Source organism: Trachypithecus francoisi, unplaced genomic scaffold (genome assembly GCF_009764315.1).
Source record: "Trachypithecus francoisi isolate TF-2019V2 unplaced genomic scaffold, Tfra_2.0 Lachesis_group16, whole genome shotgun sequence".
Lineage (NCBI taxonomy): Eukaryota > Metazoa > Chordata > Mammalia > Primates > Cercopithecidae > Trachypithecus > Trachypithecus francoisi.
This window is the reverse complement of record NW_022681461.1, coordinates 8,309,585-8,330,960: the sequence shown is the minus strand read 5'-3', so window position 1 is coordinate 8,330,960 and position 21,376 is coordinate 8,309,585. Positions and strand designations below refer to the sequence as shown.

The following is a 21,376-nucleotide window of genomic DNA, read 5'->3' as shown; positions in this document are numbered from 1 at the left end:
AGGAAGCGGCAGGCCTGTGCCTTCAGTGTACTGTATTGCGATCTCCAGGCCCTGGGCCTCCCCTGGAATGGCTCATTCCTGGCCCACAAGGCAGAAAATGGCACTCACTCTCCTCAGGAAAGGATCTCTGGGACTTGCAAGCCACACTGGGACCTCTGCCACAGGAAGCATCTACAGACTCCAACAGAACCCCGGAGCCTACTCAGGAAATTCACAACCACGGCCCCTCTGAGTTCACGGCATGCCCAGGATGCCCTGGCTTTGGCCCACCCTTGAAAAGGCCGAAGCCACTCTCTCCTAAGCTGGTCCTCCCTGGGGAGGTCTCACAGCCCTCGCAGGCTGTGGCCTCAGTGGAACAAGGGAATGGGAATGTCCCAGATGGGGCCAAATGCCTCTGGAGAGAAAGTAAAGACCATGTGAAAAGCGGGTAGGGTCCATCCTGAGCACTGGAAAAGTACCGCGCTCCTCTCTCAGCTCCCCTACCCTCTACACACTGCTCCTGGCCACGCTGCTGCAAGCCCACGGCTACATTCCCCATATCCATCTGTGGCCGCCAGCTTTGTTAGGTCCGGCCATGGGATGCATTGACAGGAGACAGGAAGGCAGAAAGAGAAATATTTTTGTGGCTTCTCGTAGGACCTCCAGCAGTGAAGGCAGTGTGATGGGCAGGGCAAGACCACAGCCTCGGTGGCACAGCAAGCGAGACTGAGGAAGTGTTTGACACGTCACTCTTCCTGCCCATGGCTGGTAATGGAAACCTCACCTTCCCACTTTGTTCTCAGCCCTTCTATCACCTTTGTCACCAATTCCCTGTGGTTGAAATACCTGGGTGGTTTCTGTTGCTGTAACAGTGATGTCCCTTCTCCCTGGGCACCCATCTTTCATTCCCTGCTGACCCCATGGGCTTGTGTGTATGCCCGCCTAGCTACAGGGGGCACACCTGGAGCCTCACATTAAGATTCTAACAGCAGCCGGGCGTGGTGGCTCACGCCTGTAATCCCAGCACTTTGGGAGGCCGAGGCGGATGGATCCCCCGAGGTCAGGAGTTAGAGACCAGACTGGTCAAGATGGCGAAACCCTGTCTCTACTAAAAATACAAAAATTAGCCAGGCATGGTGAGGCGTGCCTGTAATCCCAGCTACTAGGGGGGCTGAGGCAGGAGGATCACCTGATCCTGGGAGGTGGAAGTTGCAGTGAGCCAAGATCATGCCACTGCACTCCAGCCTGGGCAGCAGAGCAAGACTCCGCCTCAGCGATAAACAAACAAACAAACAAACAAATAACATCTCCTGACCATACGGCCTGCCTGCATCTGCTGGCAAAGGAGCCCTGGGTCCACGGCCAGTTCACAGAGACCCATTGCCTGCTTCCCAGCCTCCCCACCAAGGAGGCGCTTCCTGGGTCTGCCTGAAGGACTCCAGGGCTGCCACAGGACACAGGCTCCATGGAGACAGGGAGTCCTCCGGGATGCCTCACCAAGGGAAACCACCTGGCCGAGGAGCACCATTCAGCTGTGAGAGCGGCCACAGTCAGCTCAGCACAGGCTTGGTCCGTGGCACCCAGTGGAGGGGAGGAACCACACCAGCCAGCCCAGCAAAGCTCCGTCTCCACAGCGCTCCACGCTCACTGGCAGCTTCTCCTGTCCAGTGCTGGCTGCCAAGAGACATTCCGGGCTCAGCAGACATGGGCCACCTGGGGCTCTCAGAGCTTGTTTAACAGGAGAGGGCAGCACCTTAAAACTCTCAGGAGCTACTGAGTGTGTTTAACACGTTTTAAAAGAGAGCAATTGGGTTTGCTTTTCCTCTTCATTAACTTCATTCCTCCCCCCGGGCAGGCTCTAACATGCCACTTCCTTTCTTTCTGTATCCACTGATCAGTCAGATGACAACACAGGAGCCACCAGGGCGACCATGCACTGCCTGAAGCACAGGATACATCTCTGAAGTGTGGTTCTGGACATTCTATTATCTTTCAAGAGCAGACATCCCATCCAAATATTTTCCAATCCAGGGCAAATGGCTCCAGTGTCCCAGAGGAGTACACTAGACTCTCAGTCTTTTGTGTTTTTATTTTATGATGATGATGATTTTTGAGACTCTGTGGCCCAGGCTAGAGTGCAGTGGCACCATCATACCTCACTGTAACCTCAAACTCCTGGGCTCAAATAATCCTCAAGGCACGTGCCGCCAAGCCTGGTTAGTTTTTTTCACATTTTTTGGTAGAGATCAGGTCTCACTATGTTGCTCAAATTGGTGTGAAACTCCTGGCTTCAAGCGATCCTCCTGCCCTGGCTTCCCAAAGCACGGGGATTATGCCCGCCAATCTTTTCTGCTTTTAAAAACCATGAAGCAAGTCATTAAAACAACTCCCATTCTGGAAGCTCTTAATTTTTAAAAATTTCCAGATACCACGTGTATCAACCTCCAAATTGTCAGCAGAAATAGAAGCACTCTGGCTCCGGAGGCTGAGGCAGGAGGACAGCTTAAGCCCAGGAGGCAGGGGCTGCAGTAAGCTATGACTGTGTCACTGCACACCAGCCTGGGTGACAGAGGGAGACCCTGTCTCTTGACTATATATATATATATATATACACATATACATATATATATATATATATACACACATATACGTGTATATATATATATATATTTTTTTTTTTTTTTTAAGGGAGAAGCAATCCTATATACCATGGGTTGGGAAACTGGGGCCTTTGGGGCAAATCTGGCCCACTGTGGATTTTTATAAATAAAGTTTTATTGGCACATAGCCCTGTCCACTCATTGTATATTGACTATGGCTGCTTTTACAATACAACAGCAGAGCAGAGTGGCTGTGACAGAGCCTGCGGCCCACAAAGCCTAAATATCTAGCCCTTTACAGAAAACACGGGTTGGCCCCTGTATACGAGAAGCGGTTTCACACTGACTGTCTACACTTTCCCTCGGGATGGACCCACAATGAAAGCGTGAAATGGCTCAACCCGAGGGACGCAGCCAGGACGGATAAAGAAGGCAAAGGAACACACGTGGAGGGATGTGGAGGATGCCCCCGCCTGCCCCCCACCTGTGGGAGGAGACAGATGGATAGGGCACAGGGGACAGAGAGGGCCCAACTCACCTGTCGCCTGGCAGAAGAGGTGGAAGGTCCCCAGGGCGTGCACGTGCTGTGCCTGGTCACTCAGGAAGGGCGGCAGCAAGGAGACCCTCGAGCTGCTGTCGGGCCCCGCACCCGAGGCTGGCCAGGGGCTCCAGGGGGAAGAAGGCCTCCTGTTCCCCGCATGGCCCAGACAGGACAGGGAGGAGGAGCCAGGAGGAGGGAGGGGCTTAGGAGATGAGGCTGTGAGACAGAGAGGACAGAAAAGAGAGGGTACTGAGGAAGAAGTCGCCAAGAGCCCGTCACAGGCCAGAGAGGGCAAAACACAGCAGGAAACAGACAGAAAAGAGTGAGCCCAGCTGTGCCGCCTGGGCCATGCAGGGGCGGGAGGCTGCACGGCCTCCGCTAAGGAATGTCTTCCCCAAATCAAGGATAGAAGCTTCTCATTTATTTGGGTACTTTCCAAATGTATACAATTCAAAGTAGAAAAATAAAAACAAGGTAAATCTTATAAAACACAAATGTTTACACCAAAATGGTCAAATCCTATCATGCTGGAAGACGAGACTGTCCACACAAGCACACAAACATCCAGAGTTTATTGCTCTTCGCCATGGAAAAAGAAGTCTCTTCCCGATGGGTATTTACAAAGCGGGGAGATGGAGTGTGAAATTAACCAGTGTTGAAGTCGTACCACCCATTCACATCTTCAGGACAGTGGCAGGAACAGCGCCGTGCGCTTGAGGGTGCTGTGGCAGGAACAGCGCCGTGCACTTGAGGGTGCTGCGGTCGCAGCCCCGGCCACGGAGGCCCAGTTCCGTTCCAGTGGCGGGCAGCTCAGTGAGGCTGGATGGAAAGTCTGGGCAGGCAGTGGGTATGAAATTGAAGCAAGAGGAGAAAGGAGATGTTCAGAGAACCAAAGGCGCCCTTGTGAAGGTTCCATCTGTCTCACAGGAGGTTCTGACCGACAGCTGTGGGCTCCAGATTGTACCGCGCTCCCATCTCAGCTCTGGGCCAGCCTGGCTCCACTCAGCTCACCCAGCCACCTTCCCTTGCTCAAAACCCACCTCGCGGACGTGGGAAGGTCCTCCTCTTCAAGACAGTAAGAGTTAAAAAAAAGAAAAAGTAAAACGAAGTACAGAAAGAAAATCTCTCCAAAAACGATGCTTCCCTCCAGGAATAAAGTTAAAAAAAAAAAAAAGAAAAAGGTGAGTGGGCTCCGGGGAGTGTCCATGTCTACATTTCTAAAAGCAGAAAGAATCCATTTAGCAAAAGGAAGTTTATCCCTGAGAATCTTAAGCAACGTAAGCCATATTTTATGCCAAATATATAACAAAACCTGGAAGATATACATCTTCTTCTAAATATTAAAACATCTGCTTCTGTAATTAAAAAAAAAAAAAATGACCCAAGACATCAACACAATCAAAGCAAAATCCTAAAAAAATAATTAAGTGGAAGAAAAGGTTCGTGCCAATCTGGACAACAGGCGATAAGTTACCAATCTGATAAACTAAAACGTCATTTCCAATCTGGAATTAAATTATCTTTTAGTGGCTGCTACGGGGAGGGGAAGCTGAAGGGATGCTCTTCTCAGCCAACAGAGGTCCAGCCATGTTTCCCCCACTATAGAAAGGGCTCAGGAACTCTGTGCCACCCGCGGGCCTTCTTCAAGTACTCCGACTGACTGCGGAACACGAGACCGGGATGCAATGCTTGTCATTTTTCCAAAAGGACAAAGAGAAACCAAGTCACAGGCTCAACCCAAGAGAAAATAGACAAGAGGACTGAGGTTGTCTGCACGATGCGGGCTAACCTACGCAGCACTGCACGAGACTCGGATACTGAACAGGAGAAACACAAAACACTCCACGCCTGACATGTCGCAGCTGAGGCGCCGGCGGGGACGCACAGCCGGCCTCAGTCTCCGTCTGCGTCTGAGTCCGCGAACTTCAGCTCACACTTGACGTCGAAGGGCTTGTCCCTGGCAGAAAGGTCGTCGATCCTCTGTGAGTCCTCCCTGTCCGTGGGGACTTTGCTGGTGATGGTGTCTTGCTCGGTCTCATAGCCAGTGTCCAGGGCTGGCTTGGGGTGCTCCCCATTCTGCTGGGAGAAGCTCCCTGGCTCCACTAACGTCTCCTTCAGGCTCTGCTCACGGTCACAAAAATCTGACTTGGGCTTCTTCTTCCCGATCAGCAGGGCCGAGCGGAATTTCAAGCACTGTCTGGGCAGGTATCCCTTATAGCAGTTGTAGAAAAAGAGGCAGAGGAAGAGAACAAAGAAGAAGAGGAAGAGGGACATGAGGAGGCGGTTGTCGCTGGACTTAAGATACATGGTTTTCTCCGAGTGGAGCTGGGGGACCGTGTTGATGACAATCTTTGGTTCACAGGATGTGCTGGTGGGCACAGGCTTGGGAGGAAGGGTGATGGCCCCAGAGGAGGTGGCTTGCACGGCTGGGGTCGGGGGAGAAGACCCTTGGGTGGATGCCACCAACACTTTGGTGGCAATCCTACTACCTTCTGTCTGAACAACTGACAAGGTGGGAGCCACCACGGGCTTTGGAACCACCTTCACTTCCAGGACGTGCTTGGCGACTACTTGGAAGACCGTCTTGTTCTTAACCCTCTCCTCTGACAGGCACTGGTACACCCCACTGTCTCCTTCTGATAAGTTGAAGATAAGCAAGTTCTTTCTGCCCATAAGACCGTACTTGGGGCTCTCGGCCTTCAACACGCCATTCTGGAACTTCCAAAACACCCGGGCCAGGTTGGACTTTTGGGAGCATTTCAGTTCCGCTGTGCCACCGTGCTTGAAAAAATGCTGCCGGTAACTTCCTTTACTTTTATCTGGAACATCAAAATAAACGTGCACAGCGTCAACAATCCCCATTTGCTATTTAACAACTTCTTTAAAATACCCACAAGATGATGCAAGAGTTTCACCCACTGGAGCAACATGGAATCTTCCAGAACAACTAAGGAGATAAAGACATGCGTGACCAAAAAGCAAAGATGAGCCCTGGATGACAGCCCATAGGGACAAAGAAATCAGAGGCAGCTCTGAGCAGCAGAAATCGCATTTCTCACCCATGTCCCAGAAGAAAACGCGTGAGGCTGGAGAGGCTGAGCAGAGGCCAGTTCTGCGCCTAGTGTCGCTCTCTGAATCAGATACGAGATGCTTCTGCTAGTGGCTACAAGGAAGGCTGACCTTTCAGTGTATCTCAGCACTCTCCTCCTGCCTCAACTTTTTTCTTTTCTTTTTTTTTCTTGAAACAGGGTCTGGTTCTGTTGCCCAGGCTGGAGTGCAGTGGTGCAATCATAGCTCACTGCAGCCTCAACCTCCCCAGCTCAAGGGATCTTCCCACCTCAGTCTCCAGAGTAGCTGAGACTACAGGTATCTACCTCCAGGTCTGGCTAATTTTTGTATTTTTTGTAGAGACAGGGTCTCACCATGTTGCCCAGGGTGGTCTTGAACTCATGAGCTCAAGTGGTCCTCCTGCCTCAGACTCCCAAAATGCTGGGATTCCAGACGTGATCCACTGTGCCCGGCCAGCTTTTCTTTTCTTTTCAGAGTCTGGGTCTCACTTAGTCACCCAGGCTGGAGTGCAGTGGCATGATAAGCTCACTGCAGCCTTGAACCCCTGGACTCAAGCAATCCTCCTGCCTCAACCTCCCTAGTAGCTGGGACTACAGGCGTGTACCGCCATGCCCAGCTGCCTAAACTTTTCTTAGTCTGATGACAACTGTCTTGTCAGGGACAGGAGGACACAGAACCGAGGGTCAAGTCTGCCTTTAGCACCCTGGAAGGTGGCTGCTGGGGAAGGGGCGTCCTGGCCTGATGCCACCCCTCCCTCTGGGCGAGGCGCTATTTCAGACATCCACAGGCGGGTGAATCTCAGGTGGGAGCCCCAGGGGAGACACCACCCCAGCCCTTCCACTGCCTGAGGATTAATCACTCACAGGCTCCTTTCTCCCCATTTATAACAGACTTAGGTTTTGTTTAATGAGCCCCAAGCTAAGCAGAAAGAAAACAGGACGGTTTTGGAAGGAGACTGCTTCCCAGTAAACAGACATCCTCTAAGTGGCTTCAAATACTCTTCCGGCAAGAAAAAAAGACAGAGAAGACCACGAGTCTGCTACAGGACACTTGACCTCTATTCCAAGTGGAGAAAGAAAAACAAAACACACACAAATGCCACAGAACTGAAGCACCGTGAAATGGTTACAAGACCTCACCACTCCCAAAGGAAACAGGACGCCGAGGAGTCACTCACCCGGGCACACAGAAGCATCGCCGCTCATCTCCTGAATCAAACCCCTGCAAAACAACCGGCACGTGTTACTCACCCGCACACACGGGGACATCCCCTGGCAGCGCATCCCGCCCCATACCTGCTGGGGCTCTCAGTCTGGTGCAGAGCCACACACGTCGCTGTGGGTGGGCTCCAGGCGCAGTAGGGGTCCCGAGCCAGCACACAGTCCTCGCAGGTGCCGTGCTTCCCACAGAAGGCCAGAGGGGCCTGGACCACGCCCGAGTTAGAGCCAGCATAGACGAACCTCCTGCCCTGCGTGTGTGAGACACAGGAGAACTAGCATCAGGCAAGCAGGCATCCAGGAGCACGGCCTCTGCTGCTGCACCAGTGTGTGGGGAGCAGCCGGAATGCACCATCAGGGCACGCTGCAGTAAGGAGGAGAGGTACTCAGAACCAGAGGCAAACAAGGCAGGTCTGTGACCTCCGGCAGAATACACGTGCTATGTCAGGGCTTACTGGGCCTTAGATCCAAATCCCTCTCTCCCCTGTCTGGGCACCCACTGCCCGGGTCCTGCCCTCCAGCAGAGCACTTCTCTACATGTGTTTCTCTTAGCCAGTGGAGAGGCGGTTCAGTCCCCACCTCCAGACCGCCTCCATGTAGAGGGGGATGCATGAGCCTGGCACTCCTGGTCATCTTCCCGGCCTCACGACAGGTGAGACAGGGCTGCAGCCAGAGGCTGACGCACACCACCTCGAAGCCCAACTTTATCCCTCGAGCCAGAATGTGAGCACCGATGGGCAGGGAGCCTCTTGTGAGGGTCCGGATGCAGCAGGGACCTAACATAATGGGGATGCCAAAGGGACGACATGTGCAGGATGAGCAGATGGCGACACATAACATAGAAGAAGGAACAATGCCTTTGCTCTTCATGGGTCTACATGTAAAAGGGAAGAGCTCCAGAGCAGCCACACCCGCAGCAGAGGGCAGGTGAGACTCGCCACCTTCTAGGACACTTGGCTCCCAGGGACACCAGCTTCAGGCCAATCCCATCAGCCCACCTGGCACCAGCAGTGCCCAGCACACAGGCATCCAGGGCTGCTGAATGCTTTTGAACGGAACTCAGCTGGAAGGAGGGTGCCCCACACTGCACCCACCTGAAGCTCAGGGGCGTGCCACAGACCTGGAGGTGGCCCGTGGAGTGTGCTCTGTAGCCTCTGCCCAGGGCATCTGCCTCAACAGCCTGGGAACACCTTTTGGTTAACAATACAAGATTCTCAAATGTACACACGACTTAGTGGTTTACAGTCAGATAAAAGACGACCTTCATCCTCAGAGGATACGCTGGGAGTCAGCTTCAGAGTCTGGCTGGAAGATCACAGGCCCTGATGCCAACACAGAAGGCCCCAGGCCACACACCCGGCTGTGCGGGCACAGCCCCAGCAGAGAAAGGGAAAGCCCCCAAGGACGGAAACTGTGACAATACGCAGCAGAGGGAACCTGGCCCGGCACCGGCCTCGCAGCAGCAGCAGCAGCAGAGACCTGGGCAGATGAGGCCACGTGCGCACCACGTTTGTGGGCAGGATTGAGGATGATATCCCGGATCACAGTGCGGGCACCACGCGGCTTGGGGAGTGGCGGAAACGTTCTCTGGCAGCAAAGCCAAGCTAGGTAACTTCCAAGGGACAGCTGATCCTGCTGGGTCCCACGGGGGACACCTGCGAGGTGGCGTGGACACCATGCAGTGCAGAGCAGGGTGCCCTGGATGGCCAAGCAGGGCACGCCTGACTCCTCACCCCAAAGAGAGGCTTGAGGGTGGCTGTGGAGGGTGGGGTGGGCTGTGGGGGCAAGGCCCATCCCAAGGGGATCCAGACCACCTCCTGCACCCTGCAGGACACTCAGCCCCAATTTCCACTTCTCCTGGATGGGGCTGGGCTGGAGCCCACATGAAACAGCTGTAAAAACTAAACGACGCCACATGGAGACCAAGGGATGACTGTGGAAAGGAAGAGGGGACAGGGAAGGAGGAACTGGCCATCAGGACAGCCAGCTATAACTGCCACAGGCAGGACCCACTGATGGATGTGGATGTCAGTGGGTGGGAGGAGAACAGGGCATTTCTGTAGCCTCCAAGTCTATCCCTGCAAATAAGCATGAATGACTCTGGGGGTTTCCCTCATGCCTCCCCTGGGAGGTCGGGCTCACTCTCCCCCACCCCTCAGTGTGGACTACATGCCCTGACACACTCGGCATGGAAAAAGACGGCAGTGACTTGGACCGAATGACTGAGGTCATCACGCTGATGTGAGTCATACAGATGCCACATTCTCAGAAAGCACCTTCTTTGGTGCTCCCCGTAAAACCACGACCCCAAGATAATCACAAGAAAACACCAGACATGCTACAAAACACTGGACCACTCCTCTCCAGGAGTGCTGAGGTCAAGGAGGCAAGAACAGAGCAGAAGCCGAGGAGATGCAGTGTCCAGTGCAACCCGGGGTAATGAGCCAGGAAGGTGGTGGGTGGGAGGTGAGAGGGTCCAGGGTCTGGGGTTCAGGTAACGCACTGCACCATGACAGTACCTTGGCTCAGATAAATGCACACTGGTTATGTGAGACATCGCACATGTGGAGCTGGGTGGGGGCGCTCAAGATCCTTCTGTGCAATCATCAAAACTCATGCGTAAATTTAAAATTATTTCAAGACAAAAAAATTTTTTAAAGGCAAAGAAAACAACCTGACCGGGCACCCGGCAGCATGAGTGAGGCACACAGAGCAAGCCTGTCCTGTGTACTCCTGCCCGTCGACGCCCCCTGCCTCCCACTTCCCTAGGCCTGAGGATTGTCCCCGTGCAGGCAGCTCTCATGCTCCCATCTCAGTCCCTGCTGCTGTGTGTGCACATCGGACCCAGAGGGCAGGTTGGAGCGACAGTGGACGTGATCAGAGGCAACCAAGCTGTCCAAGTGCCTTCCTTGCCCTCTGCCACACTAGCAGCTCAGCATCCCAAGGAGCCCTGGTGAAAATACAGACACAGCCAACTCAGTGGGCTCAGAGCGGGTCAAGCAAACTGCGTCTGCTATGTGCACCCAAGGAGCGGAAAGCAAGGACTTGAGGTATCTGCACACCCATGTTCACAGCAGCACTGTTCACAGGAGCCAGAAGGTGGGAGCAACCGTGTCCATCAAGGGATGAACGCGTACACAAAACGTGGTCTTCACCTGCGACAGAGGAGTATGCAGCCTTGGAAAACCCTGACCCCTGAGACAGCAGGGAGGAACCTTGAGGACATTATGTTAAGTGAAATCAGCCAGTCACAAAGGATAAATACCATGTGATTCCACTTATATAAGGTACCCAGACAGAAACAGAAAGTAGAATGGCGGCTGCCCAGGGCTGGAGCAGAGGAGAATGAAGAGTTTGTATTTCATGGGTAAAAAGCTTCTGTTTGGGAAGATGAAAAGCGCCCTGCAGACAGACAGTGGTGATGGCTGCAAAACAACGTGAATGTTCTTAATGCCAATGACGTGCACAATGAAAAATGGTTACGACCGCAAGTTTCATCTGATGTGTATTTACCAAAATCAAACGCAAAACCCCATGCTTGTCACCGGGGAGAGGAGGTGAGGGTGGAGGAGCAGCGTGCCTCCCCAGCTGTAGGACAGCGGGAGGGCGTGAGGGTGGAGGAGCAGCGTGCCTCCCCAGCTGTAGGACAGCGGGAGGGCGTGAGGGTGGAGGAGCAGCGTGCCTCCCCAGCTGTAGGACAGCGGGAGGGCGTGGTACCGGCCGTTTCTCTGTTTGCTGATCGCCCTGAGAGAGCCTGATGGGGAGGTAGGGCACAGTCTTCTTACTTCCTGCTGCCATGGCCATGGAGCTGGGCCTTCCACTCCCACCTGGAGGCTACTGGGGCCCAAGGAGAAGGCACAGGACCCCACGGCAGGCAGGATGCATTTCCGCCTGTCCAGGCAACTAAGCCACATCCCCACCAATGGACGCTCCTACAGAGAGAGGCGGGTCGGGTGGTCCAGCAGGACCAGCAAGCACTTCGCCAAACCCACTGGCTCCTCCTCCTGGGCGTGAGGCTCCCTGTGTGGCCAACTGCCCTGGTGTGGCCACGTGACCGAGTTCTGGGAGATGGCAGGTGGGCACTGACCCGTAACCCCCTCTATGCGGCCCTCCTCTCCCTTCCCCCTTCTGCCTTTGAGGATCAGTGCCCATGTGCTCTGGAAGCCTCCACCAGCCCAGGTCCCTAAATGACCCTTGAAACAGTGTGTCATTCTCATAAATGTCCACACCAGGGGCCCAATCTTTATTCTAACGAGAAGTCCACATTTTGGAGACGTTATAGGTGCCTGCCCAGTCTGGCTGAGGCCACTGAACAGCACGATGGCCCCAGAACAGCTTCTGGGTCCCCTCCTTTCAACAATGAGGCTGGGGTGAGGCCCTGGGGGTAGCCAGTGGCTAAAGCATCAACCCTTCAAATCTCCAGGGCTCCCTGTGTGTGCTGGAGACGCAGAGGCTGGTGAACAGATGCCAGAACCCGGTGGCTTAGAACTCCCGCAGGCTATTTCAGTCTCTTTTCCTTTCAGATTTGAGGGAGGACTCTCCATTAACAGAGAAGGAGAGTCAAAGGGCCCAGGCTCCCAAGCTTTGTGGACACAGGGGAGGGAAGAAGACGGAAGACCTGGAGGGGCGTTTGCAAGTATGCACCTGCTGAGGGTAAGTATCTTACCTGGTCGGACAGGGGCCCCCTTCCTCTGCCCGTTGCTCCCGGCTGAGGGAGGAGGGGCCTGACTAGGCCTGGACCCCACAAGGTGGGTGGAGGTCCCGGTAGGAGCCAGGGCCAGGGAGGCAGCCCCCTAAAGGCCAGTGTAGATGCCCACCCACCCCTGCCAAGGGCTGCTTGGGAGTATCGCAGGCCGGACCCGAGAGTCTCAGCCACAGGTGGACACAGCTTTACAGATGAGACAAACCACTTCTCTTGCGGATTTTCTACGGTGACGAGTCAGCAGTATCACTATCATATCCCACAGATGCAGTGTGCACACCCCCCAAACTCAGGGCACAAAAAGGTGTCTTCATGGAGCACTGCCCACCTCTCCACAGCCTGTGAACCTGCACCAACAACTCAATGACAGTCCAGCAACTTCGAACAGAAAATCCCGTCTCCCCAGGTCTGCCTTCCTGCCTTCCCCAGTTCAGATCCCACAGCTCACAGAATGGCTTTGTGTCAAAGTCTGAAGGTTGGCTCATCCAGGGCAGACTGACAGAGGGGCCTGCCTAGGAGCCCGACCCCAGCTTGGCAACTCTCTTGTCACCTAGAATCAAAGTTACCGAGCGGGGAAGCCCCCCGTCCGGCTGCCTGCGTCACTTTACCTTCTTTGAAGACAGCAGCAGGGTCTGGACCGGTTCAAAGTCTTGGAAGAGCTGGGTCTCCTCGATGATGTGAACAGCGTGCTCGAGGCTGATGGCTTTGTGCAGAGCTCCCCGGTCTGCAGGGTCAAAGCTACAGGTCAGTGACACTAACCCAGACACAGAAACCAAGGACAGGGACCACAGCGGCAAACTTCACATTCTTCACTCTCAAGTCATTCCCTCCACAAGATACTTAGGAAACAATGATGATTTCACATCAGAAACAAAAAAAGGAAAAGCCTTTGGCAAAATAAACACCTGGAAACCCAAGTGTTATGGGTGATTCTGGTTTTTTTCCAAGGAAAATAAACTGTTCCATTGTTGACCCCAACAATCCTCATCGGCTGGGTGCCACATGAGGGGCCTCCACCAGCCCTCGAGGTGTCACTGGTAAGGGCCCTAGGCAGGCGGTGAGGGCAGGGGGCATGTGAGGTCGGCTGGGAGGCTCCGAGGGCAGGCCACAATGCACCGCCAGCCACTGTGGCTCCTGGCTCCTGTCCCTGTTCCAGAAGTGCTTATTTCAGAGTCCACATGCCAGGTCACATCCAAAACCTGGCTCCTCAGCCAGGAAGCAGGGACGTGGTCTTCTGCCAGCAGTTAGGAAACGCCAGGCTGATGCCTCCTCCCAGGTGGCTCACACCTGCCCCCTGTACGGGCATTGCCCCAACTCCTCAGCGGCCAGTACTCCTCTGCACCAGCCCAGCCCAGCCGCAGGCCGGGACTTGCATTTTTATTTTTAACAAGTATCCCCAGTAGCCTGGTGGTCCCAGATCTGAAAGCCACCTGGTGTGGTGGCTTCTCAGAAATCTTCTTACGTTCCCCCAAACCTCCCGGGTTACCTCAAGGGAGGCAACAGAACTACTCCCAAAAGAATAACTGGATTTGCCAGATTTCCTACCAAAGGACACAGATGTGCTGTCACTGTCAAGCCTGCCAAGCCCTTGGAACCCACCTGTGCTGACAAACATGACATCATAGACAGTCCCATCCAGGGCCTGGGTCCGGTCCACCACGATCTGGGTGTAGTTCACATCTTTCTTGATTAACCTGGGCCTGTTGTCTATTGGGGTTACCGAGTCATCCATCAAAGGGTGGTCTTTGACGAACTGCAGCGTCTTGTCTGGCAAATTCAAGGAGCTGGTGTAGTTGGCTGCCCGTGCCTCGCTGTCGATGCACTGCAGGGAGGAAATCCCCCGCTGTTAACGTGCTCGTGCTCCCACCACCCAACGGGTGCTTCCACACAAGCAGCCAACGCAGGCGGGCTGCAAAACCTGGAAACCACACAACGCATTCCTTGAAATGAGGGTAGCAGTGAATAACTTTACTAGGCCGAAAGGTGGCCTCTCCCCAGCCGGCAGAGGACACAGTTATAAAACCCATCTGCGAGAGAGAACTGCACTCACGATACATACTCAGGAAAGGAATTTTCATCTATTTGTAAGTGAAAAACACTGACTGAGGAACACTGATTTGCAGCTTTCTCATGAAAAGAATGCTAAACATGGCTAAAACCAGGCCAATCTTAAACAGCATAAGAGCCCGAGGGATTATTTTTTCCTGTTCTAGCTCCCTGATGTGTGTAAACCAAAATTTGTGGCCACGAGTGAACACATTTTACTAAGCTATGCACAGAAGGAGCCATGATGGTGTCAGGGACAGCGGCCCTTGGGAGGGAGCTGGTGCTGCAGTGAGCTCTGAGGGCCAGGTCACAGCCCCACAGAGGGCTGCGCACATGTCTGCCACACCCATTGCACCATGTGAGCGAGGGAATCGGCCTGGAAATTCCCAATTTCTACATAAAGTTCACTGTATTTAGGAGGAAAAAAGGTGACTCCTATTGACTAGTGGATGGTGCAGAGGCCTTTGCCAAGGAATCATGTGTTTCTCTGTAAGAAACTGAAAATGAAACAGGCCTAATTGTTATGTAATGTCAATTGTGCAGAACAGCTGCCCCAGCCTTCTTGTTTGTGCAATAGTGTAGCAACGGCTGTTACGTAACACGCCAAAGGGAAGAAGGATGAGCTGTGCTCATCGGCCGTCCCAGTCTCAACAATGCAGAGAGCCTTGGCGTGGCCAAGTACCCAGGCCATGAGCAGGCCCCACTGCCTGTACCGGATTCCATGCCCTGGGCCTTGAAGGGAAAGCATGGCCCAGCCCCAGTGCCCCCGGCTCACCGCTCCAGGCCGCGGCTTGGGTACCGGGCCGTTGTAGCGCACCCACTTGGTGTGGGACTGCTCCACCGTGGCGCTCTGCATGTATTTCCCGTGGGAGAACACCTCCTCGGCTGTGGACAGGTTGTAGGCGCACACTGCCGACAGCCCCACGTTGTTCCTGGGGAGGGGAAAGAGGTGACGGGATCGCCTGGCGAGCGTCGAGGGAGCAAGGAGGGAGACTCCACGCAGAGCACTTACAGCTGTGGGGTGAAGAGTGCGTAGAACACAGGCACCTTCAGGCCCGGGGACCTGAGCACGAAGACGTCCCGCAGCACGTTGAAGACCAAGCTGCTGTCTGGCCGGGAGCAGATGAGTCGGGCTTTCAGGAAGGAGGTCCATTTCTTCTGCAAGGTCCTCAGGCCGCCCTGGTCCCCCTAAAACCCCAACAACAAGACGTGGTGGGCCGAGAGCAGATCCCCTGTGGGCAGGCACTAAGGTCAGAGGTGCACCCCTCCATGGTCCAGCACAGCGCAGCTGTGCCTGACTAAAACAAAGCTCGGGCAACAGGGGACAGAGGTCGCAATGACGTGTGTGGCCCGCAGCACCGCATCCAGGTTCCAGCTTGGATCCCAGAACGCTCCCAGGTTAACACACAAAACAAAAAGGACAAAAGCCCTCTACCGAAAGCCCCTTTGATCGTCCGTGCCTACCTGTGCCCAGCACTCAGTCCTGCAACTGCAGAGGTGCTGCCGCACTCACACACTTCCAACTGCCAAGGCTCCTGGCATTGTGTGACTTTCCTGACCCGGGACCCATCAATGAACACGCTCTGGGTGGGGCAGGTGGCAGCAGCCTCCTTCCAGGGGACAGCCACCGGCCCTGCAGCCTGTCTTGGGCAAATGTGTGAACCTTCCTCCATTTGAGGGAACACAGCCTTCACTTCCTTTCTACCCAAAGTATCTGCTAAAGTGCTTTGAGCCTACTAAGTATAAAGAATAAATGCTTTTCAGGGATCCGATGACCAAGACACAATTATAAACTACACATGACTGTGTGTGGTCTGGAGAGAAATACTGAAATCACAAAACCTGAGTGCAGAAGGATATGAGATAGAAGCAGCCTTACTTATTTTGGACACAGGGAAAATGTTCCCTCTTCATCTTTGCTGTGTGACTACAGGAGCCCAAATTCTCTTTTTGATAAAAGGACTTCATTTTCCTCCTTGATGTTTTAGCAAAGAATAATTTCCAGTGCATTTATCGTCAGGGGTTTCATTTGGCTTTCAGGTCATGGGCAGCAGGTGAAGCGTTCATGTGTGCCTGGGCGGTAGGCAGGAGCTGTGGGGGCTAAGCTCAAACCACTCCAGTCCAGGAGTTCAAACAATCGTGGGGAAAAAAAAAAGGGATCAGAGGGGATGACAGCAGTGTGCCTACGACTTGCAGAGACTTGTGAGGGGTCAGGGTGGCTGCACCGTGCATCGCTGGATCTGCTCACTGATCCTGCTGCAAACCCTCATTGCTGGGTAATACGTCAAGGTCAAGGCAAGTCTGATCCTTGGCTTCCCAATGGCAGGGGAGGGCTCGAGTCCCCTGGCCAGTGCTGCTCTGAGGGCATTCTGAGCACTTCGCACACCTGCCAAGAGCCCTGGCCCTGCAGCACCCTCCCCATCTCAAGGGGCACTGGCTTGCCCCCGACACTCATACTGTTGATAGGATGGTTTCCTGGTCTGCAAGACAGGAGCATGGCAGCCATGGCTGGGGGATAGCTGGAAGATATGGTCAGTGAGCCCTGGCTACAGAAGGCCTGGGCAGGTAGCAAAGCAGGAGGTGGACACTCAGGTGTGTGCATCACCCACCTTCTTCCTTATGCAATGGTTGTTAAGGGAACGGCATCGAAAGCACTCACTTTTGTGAGCCATAAGCGTGAAAGGAACCCTCCTTCTCTGATGTCTTGATGGTCATCACTATATGAGAAAGGGCCATGCAGAAACTGTCTACCAATTTCCACAAGAGACGAATGGCTACCTGCTCTGAGATGAGCGCCCGGCCAGGGACATGGCGGCTGTGTCTCCTGTGGTTTCCCCCAGCTCCCGAGGCCTGTCAATCCACCTCCCAGAAACTGCCACTGAGCCGCCTTGAGATTTCCTATAATCAAGCCCACAGGCCGCTCTCCTGTGTGGAGCGCTCTCCTGCCTACAGTGTGTCATTTTAAAGGCAATCCCCCTCTACTTTTTAGATACTTAAAGATTTGTGTTTTGACAAACTTTGGTATTGGATCTCTCTTCTTAATCTTAAGCCGTCAGTTAATGTTTCACTCTTAGGTAGATTAAGAGACAAATGGTGAAATTCCAACAGACTTTGGTGAATGCATTCCACAAAGCCTTGCTTTTTATAAGCTGGGGAGGTTTGAAGAGGGTGCGTTAAAAGACGGAACCTCCTGAGAACAGGAGGCTAGTGAGTCATACATGGGGGCCAGCACTCCCTCGGTCCCCATAACCACCAGAAATAAGATCCACTGAGAGCCGCATCTGAGGCCCAAGGGAATAAAGTGCTAGGGAAAGTGACATTTCAGATGAAGGTCAGGAGCCACCCATCATCCAGGCACACTACTGCCATGGCAGGGGCCAAGCGAAGCCAGAGTGCCTGGCACTCACCTTGCACACTCTTGCTATCCGTGGGATCAGCACCCTGAACACAAACTCGTACTCCACAGACACCTCTGTGAAGAAGAAGTAGACCCTGTCATCCTCGCCGTCGGGGCTGTCTGGGCTTTTTCGAATCACGTCGGCAAACACAAAACTAGGCTCTGCAGAGAGAGGACAGTGATTATGCGGGAACACAGAGCTGGGGGCCTGCCTGTACCCACGAGGTCACGAGGCCAGCCTGCACTGCCTTGGGGGCCTGAGGGCTTCCCTGCAAGGACGTCTGGAGTGTGTACATGCCACAGCCCAAGCAGAAACTCCAGGGTCTGCGGATGATGACAGCACTGAGCCCAGAGGGTGCCTTACCCTCACCTCCTCGGCCTCAGAGAGGTGCCCCTGGCGGTGGTTCTGCAGCGCATCCCACCCAGGCCCACCCAAAGAACTGAGGCAGGGCCTCCTGACTGGAAGGCAGGGAGCCAGATCGTACCAGCATCCGAGGCCTACGTAAGGTATGCATTTGCTGGTTTAAACAACATATGCTTCAAAGCAACAAACTCTAACCACCAGATTCTGCCCCACCCCGAGGAATAGCCGAGTGTCCCTGAATCTTGGGTCTTGGGATCTCCCCTGAGGTCAAGAGGTTCAAAACCCAGGGCTCTACTGGCTGGCATCCACAAGAAAAGGCTCCATGAACAGCCACCAGCTTCTCTCTGCACAATGAAGACTGACATCAGACATGTGCCGCTGGCAGCAACAAGGCACCCAGAGCCCAACCGACCAGGCGCTAGAGGCTGGGCCTGGAGGCAGGTCCCACACCAGTGTTGGCACCACACTTTAATATCACTCCGGAAATTACACCATGTCCCCATCTGATTAGTCTGAGTTTGCCATTTACTATCAGATTCTCACTTTTATGACAGTCTCCCAAATCCATTTTTGAGGGGTTGGTGGTGAGCCATCTTAAGACAGTAATCTGTTAGCAGAGAGGACACCAAACAAGGTGCCCTGGGACTCTGGCCATTGCTGGGCAGTTTGGGAAGTGTCCCCCACAAACACGGGCTGACCTAAGCTGGGGGGGTCCCCAGGGCTCAGAGACAGCAAAAGGAGAGATCAACGAGCGTGCGCTCATGAGGAGACATGCACCTCCCACTAAGGTGTACTGCTCCTCCTTACCGTTCAGCCAAGGGATTGCGTATTCCGTCCTCAGAGGACTGTGGGAAGAATTTCGGGAGATGATGGGTTCACTTCCCAAAAAATTATACGACGTCCCTGAATAAAGTTCTCCATCTGCAGGGGCCCCGGAGAAAAGAGGAAAAGGGAACCAACCTCTCAGCCTATGGCACCAGCACTGGGAAAAACATTCAATACAGTGTTTTCCTTTATAACCCAATTAAGTGCCCCCCCCGGGGAAGGGGAAAGACAGTCTACTCAACTTTTGGGGTGTCCTGTGTCTTGTAGTTATTTCTTTTTCGAGATGAGGTTTTTTTGTTTTGTTTTGTTTTGAGACAGAGTCTCACTCTGTCACCGAAGCTGGAGTGCAGTGGTGTGATCTCACTGCCACGTCCGCCTCCCAGTTCAAGTGATTCTCCCGCCTCAGTCTCCCAAGTAGCTTGGACTACAGGCACGCACCACCACGTCTGGCTAATGTTTATATTTTTTTGGTAGAGATGGGGTTTCACCCTGTTGGCCAGCTGGTCTCGAACTCTTGACCTCAAGTGATCCAGGCGTGAGCCACCGCACCTGGCTTGAGACGAGTTCTTGCTGTTTCCCAGGCTGGTCTCAAACTCCTATCCTCCTGCCTGAGCCTCCCGAGTAGCTAGGACCACAGGCGTGCTCTCACTTTGATGGGAATAACTCTATGCTCCATGTTCAGCTGCATTTTAAGAGCCATGGGGCAATAAGTAAACATGAGCAAGTAATTCCCATAGCCAGGAAAATGCTGGCAGATGCAACAGTGGGTGCACACGAGGCTATGACCACTTGCTCAGGGGTGCAAGACCACCACAGACAGCATGTGGCTCGGTCAAAACCTTACTCTCAAACAGGAGCATTTGCTCAGCATGAGGGGATTATCCAAATGACATGAGCCAGCAATGGATACAAAGTGACGTTTACCATGGAGGCTACTATCCTTGCAAACAAGGAATTCAAAAGCTAAAGGGTCTATGCACTCACATGTGCCTTTTGTAAGGAGAGCTCCTATTTAAACAAAGCCAAGAAAGACAGCACTTCAGGGAAGATTCAAATATCCCATTTGGCAATTAACATGCCACTGTAATCTTCAGGGTGAAGGAACTGGAGGGGCAGGACTCACCAACCATGACGGATGTGTAGCTGTGTGCTGGGTCAAAGGGACATCTTCCTTTGCCATCTTCATTTTTCCCCAGAAACTTAAAGGACGTTAAGTTCTACAATTGAATAAAAAGAAAGCACATCATCAGATGGCTGAATTTCTGTAGTAATACTGAGACTTTGTACCATTTCCTTCTACAAATTTGCTATTCTCAGAAGACCAACAGGGCCGAGCAGATGGGTGTAGAAGCTGTGGCCAAGCTTCTCAAGATCTCAGACCCTCAATTTACTCATCTGCAAAATGGAAATGGCAATGCTGATGGCTCTAGGGCTGGAAAGCTGCCAGGACAAACCAAATACAGGACCTGCTCAGTATGTGATCGGAAGCCCATGAGCAGAATTTTAACATCAGTAAAGATGGCATTCTAAGCAGCTAGGTGACCCAATAAATAGGAAACAGAAAAACATAAACGGGCAGAATCCCTACCTCACTCCACCCACCAAAACACATTCTGGATGGATCAACGATCTGAATACTAAAAACAGAACAGCACTGTACTAAAACAAAGCAGCGGCTGGCGTTTCCATCTGGGGGTCATCTCTTTACCCGGCCAGAGTGCCCGCAGCCACATGAGGAAAAAAATGCACAGAGCAAACTACAGAGAGAACTGGAAAGTTCCACACAGGGAAATAACACGGCAAGGTTAAATAGGTGAGGAACTGGGGGGAATGCCGACAGAATGGCAGATGAGGTGTCTCCATCCCTGAACATGTGAGAAGTGTGGACAAATGAGTGAGAAAGGGCATCCAGGAGAAAAACAGGCAAAACCCAGCAAGTGACAGAAGAAACTCATCTGGACAGCACAGACGAGAGAGGGGCTGAGCCTGCCAGGAACCAGAGAGCACACAGAACACACATGGGGATGCCACTTGGCAGCCAATAGCCTGGGGATGCTGAAGAAGACAGGCAGGGCCCACCGCAGGGTGAGGGCACCCAGCATCTCTGCCGCAGGAGGCTGGCTGGAAACATGCTCTTGAAAGCAGAGCAGGAAGGCTCAGACCACGTGGAAGGCCACAGCTGACACCTCTGAAAGGCCACTTAAAGCAGCATACGGTTCTTCACCTGTTAGGTTAGGGAATGTGAACCCCACTGGATGTGACCATTTATCATACCTTGAAAGGAGGTTTGGGGGCTGTTGGGAAAATCTGAACAGGGACTGGAGACAGGATGATACTGGGGAATGATTGAACATTTTCTTAGCTATAATGACAAAACTGGAGTTACATAAGAAAATGTCACTATTCTTAGGAGATGCCTGTAAAGGCATTTGGGAGTCACGGGTCATAGTTCAGCAAGAACACATATGTGCACACATAGACATACATGTGGACACAGACATGCACAGGCACACAGACATGTGCACACATACACTCCCAATTGTGCAATCTAGGTTGCCAAGATACACAAGTGATACATCTTTTCTGCAGCTGCGAAAACTTTTATTAAAAATATTAGGAAAAATTGGTGGGGCGTG

General features: G+C 53.2%; 1 protein-coding gene across 8 annotated transcripts in view; it reads right to left on the bottom strand.

Moving 5' to 3' along the window:
- Positions 1 to 21,376, bottom strand: part of SEMA4D (semaphorin 4D) — a 138,948-nt gene that overhangs the window by 11,805 nt on the left and 105,767 nt on the right. For 4 of the 8 annotated variants that reach the window (XM_033236856.1, XM_033236860.1, XM_033236857.1 and 1 more), the window contains 10 exons: positions 19,864 to 19,957; positions 18,723 to 18,836; positions 17,562 to 17,713; positions 15,167 to 15,342; positions 14,930 to 15,086; positions 13,708 to 13,930; positions 12,717 to 12,832; positions 7,485 to 7,657; positions 7,367 to 7,410; positions 3,520 to 5,939 (listed from right to left, as the gene is read on the bottom strand). In XM_033236856.1, the coding sequence (XP_033092747.1) occupies positions 5,014 to 5,939; positions 7,367 to 7,410; positions 7,485 to 7,657; positions 12,717 to 12,832; positions 13,708 to 13,930; positions 14,930 to 15,086; positions 15,167 to 15,342; positions 17,562 to 17,713; positions 18,723 to 18,836; positions 19,864 to 19,957 (2,175 nt within the window). In that variant the 3' untranslated portion in view covers positions 3,520 to 5,013. Of the gene's footprint in view, positions 1 to 3,117; positions 3,337 to 3,519; positions 5,940 to 7,366; positions 7,411 to 7,484; positions 7,658 to 12,716; positions 12,833 to 13,707; positions 13,931 to 14,929; positions 15,087 to 15,166; positions 15,343 to 17,561; positions 17,714 to 18,722; positions 18,837 to 19,863; positions 19,958 to 21,376 lie in introns of those variants that run through there. The other 4 variants (XM_033236861.1, XM_033236862.1, XM_033236863.1 and 1 more) reach the window with 2 other exon arrangements.